General features: G+C 51.5%; 1 protein-coding gene across 1 annotated transcript; it reads left to right on the top strand.

The window, feature by feature from the left end:
- Positions 1 to 4: 4 nt before the first annotated feature.
- On the top strand, positions 5 to 994 carry LOC120227773 (beclin-2-like; the record flags this gene model as incomplete). Its single annotated transcript, XM_039225808.1, has 1 exon — positions 5 to 994. A coding segment is annotated over one exon (990 nt), but the record flags the coding sequence as incomplete, so codon positions are not given.
- Between the last annotated feature and the right edge of the window lie 506 nt (positions 995 to 1,500).

Below are 1,500 nucleotides of genomic sequence, written 5' to 3'. Positions count from 1 at the left end.
CTCTGGGGACATTTTCGACATCCTGACTGGTGAAAGAGATGTGGACCACCCCCTGTGTGAAGACTGTACTGACCAACTTTTAGAGGAACTGGATACCCAGCTCATCCTCACAGAGGCTGACAACCAGAACTACACACATTGGAGGACGAGGAGGCTGCGCGAGGAGGAGCTGGCGACACTGCAGGGGGAGCTGGAGGGCCTGGAGCTGCAGGAGGCAAGGCTGGTCCGGGAGCTGGAGGAGGTGGACAGGAACCGAGAAAGGGTAGCAGAGGATCTTGAGGCAGCCCGAGCAGAGACGCGGATGCTGGCCCAGCAGGACGAACGGTGCTGGAGGGACTACAGTCACTTGGAATGGCAGCAATCAGAGCTGCAGGATGAGCTGGCCAGCAAGAGGAACCAGCTGGCACACGCCCAGAGGCAGTGGGACCGGCTGCAGAAGACCAACGTCTTCAGTGCCACCTTCGAGATCACACATGATGGCCCTGTGGGCATCATCAACAGCTTCAGATTGGGCTGCCTCCCCACTGTTCCCGTGAGCTGGAATGAGATCAACATGGCCTGGGGACAGACAGCTTTGCTGCTCCATGCCCTGTCCAACAAGGTTGGGCTGAGGTTTCAGAGGTATCGACTCTTCCCCCGCGGGAACCGGTCCTATCTGAAGTCTTTAACAGATGACACCATTGAGCTGCCGTTGTTCTGCATCTCAGGGCAGAGTACTTACTCGGATGTCAAATTTGACCTCGCAATGATGGCTTTTTTGGACTGCATGCAGCAGTTCAAGGAAAAGGCCGAGGAAGAGGAGTGGGGTCTCTGCCTGCCCTGCAAGATTCATGTGCAAGATGGCCTGATGGAAGCCTCCGGAAGCACTGGTGAGCTCTATTCCATCCGAACCCGCTTGAACACAGAGGAGCAGTGGACAAAGGCACTCAAGCTCATGCTTACAAATTTTAAGTGTACTCTTGCTTGGATCTCTTTAAAATACTGTCAAAAGTAACTTTCTCCTGAGGGAGAGGGAGATTGTTTTGCTTTAAACTATTTGTGAACATATCAAAAATTGTAAAATTGAAAGAGGTAACATGCCTATTTTAAAAATTAGCGGCAACACAAGCATTAATTGTTCAGAGCAAACCAAAAGCCATTACTATCTTCTCTTGCACATCGTTGTTCTCCTTTCCTCTCCTCCTGTTCCCTCCTTTCCCACCTGGACAAACATCAAATGGTAGCAAAGATTAAGTCACAAGATTACCAGATTACTAGTACAAAAAAGGGCTCAAGAGCCACTGACTGGGTGGCTCAGTCAGTTAAGCACCTGACTTTGCTCGGGTCATGATCTCCGGGTTCATGGGTTCAAGCCCCGCATCGGGCTGTATGCTGACAGCTTGGAGTCTGGAGCCTGCTTCAAATTCTGTGTCTTCCTCTCTCTGCCCTTACCCCACTCACTCTTGTCTCTCAAAAATAGCATTAAAAAAAGGGCTCAAGATACAGCCCCCCTGGGGAGGG

The sequence above is a fragment of the Hyaena hyaena genome, unplaced genomic scaffold (assembly GCF_003009895.1).
Source record: "Hyaena hyaena isolate Hyena2069 unplaced genomic scaffold, ASM300989v1 scaffold_3600, whole genome shotgun sequence".
In the NCBI taxonomy this organism is placed as follows: Eukaryota; Metazoa; Chordata; class Mammalia; order Carnivora; family Hyaenidae; genus Hyaena; species Hyaena hyaena.
The sequence above is the reverse complement of the archived record's forward strand: the minus strand, read 5'-3'. Positions and strand labels throughout refer to the sequence as shown.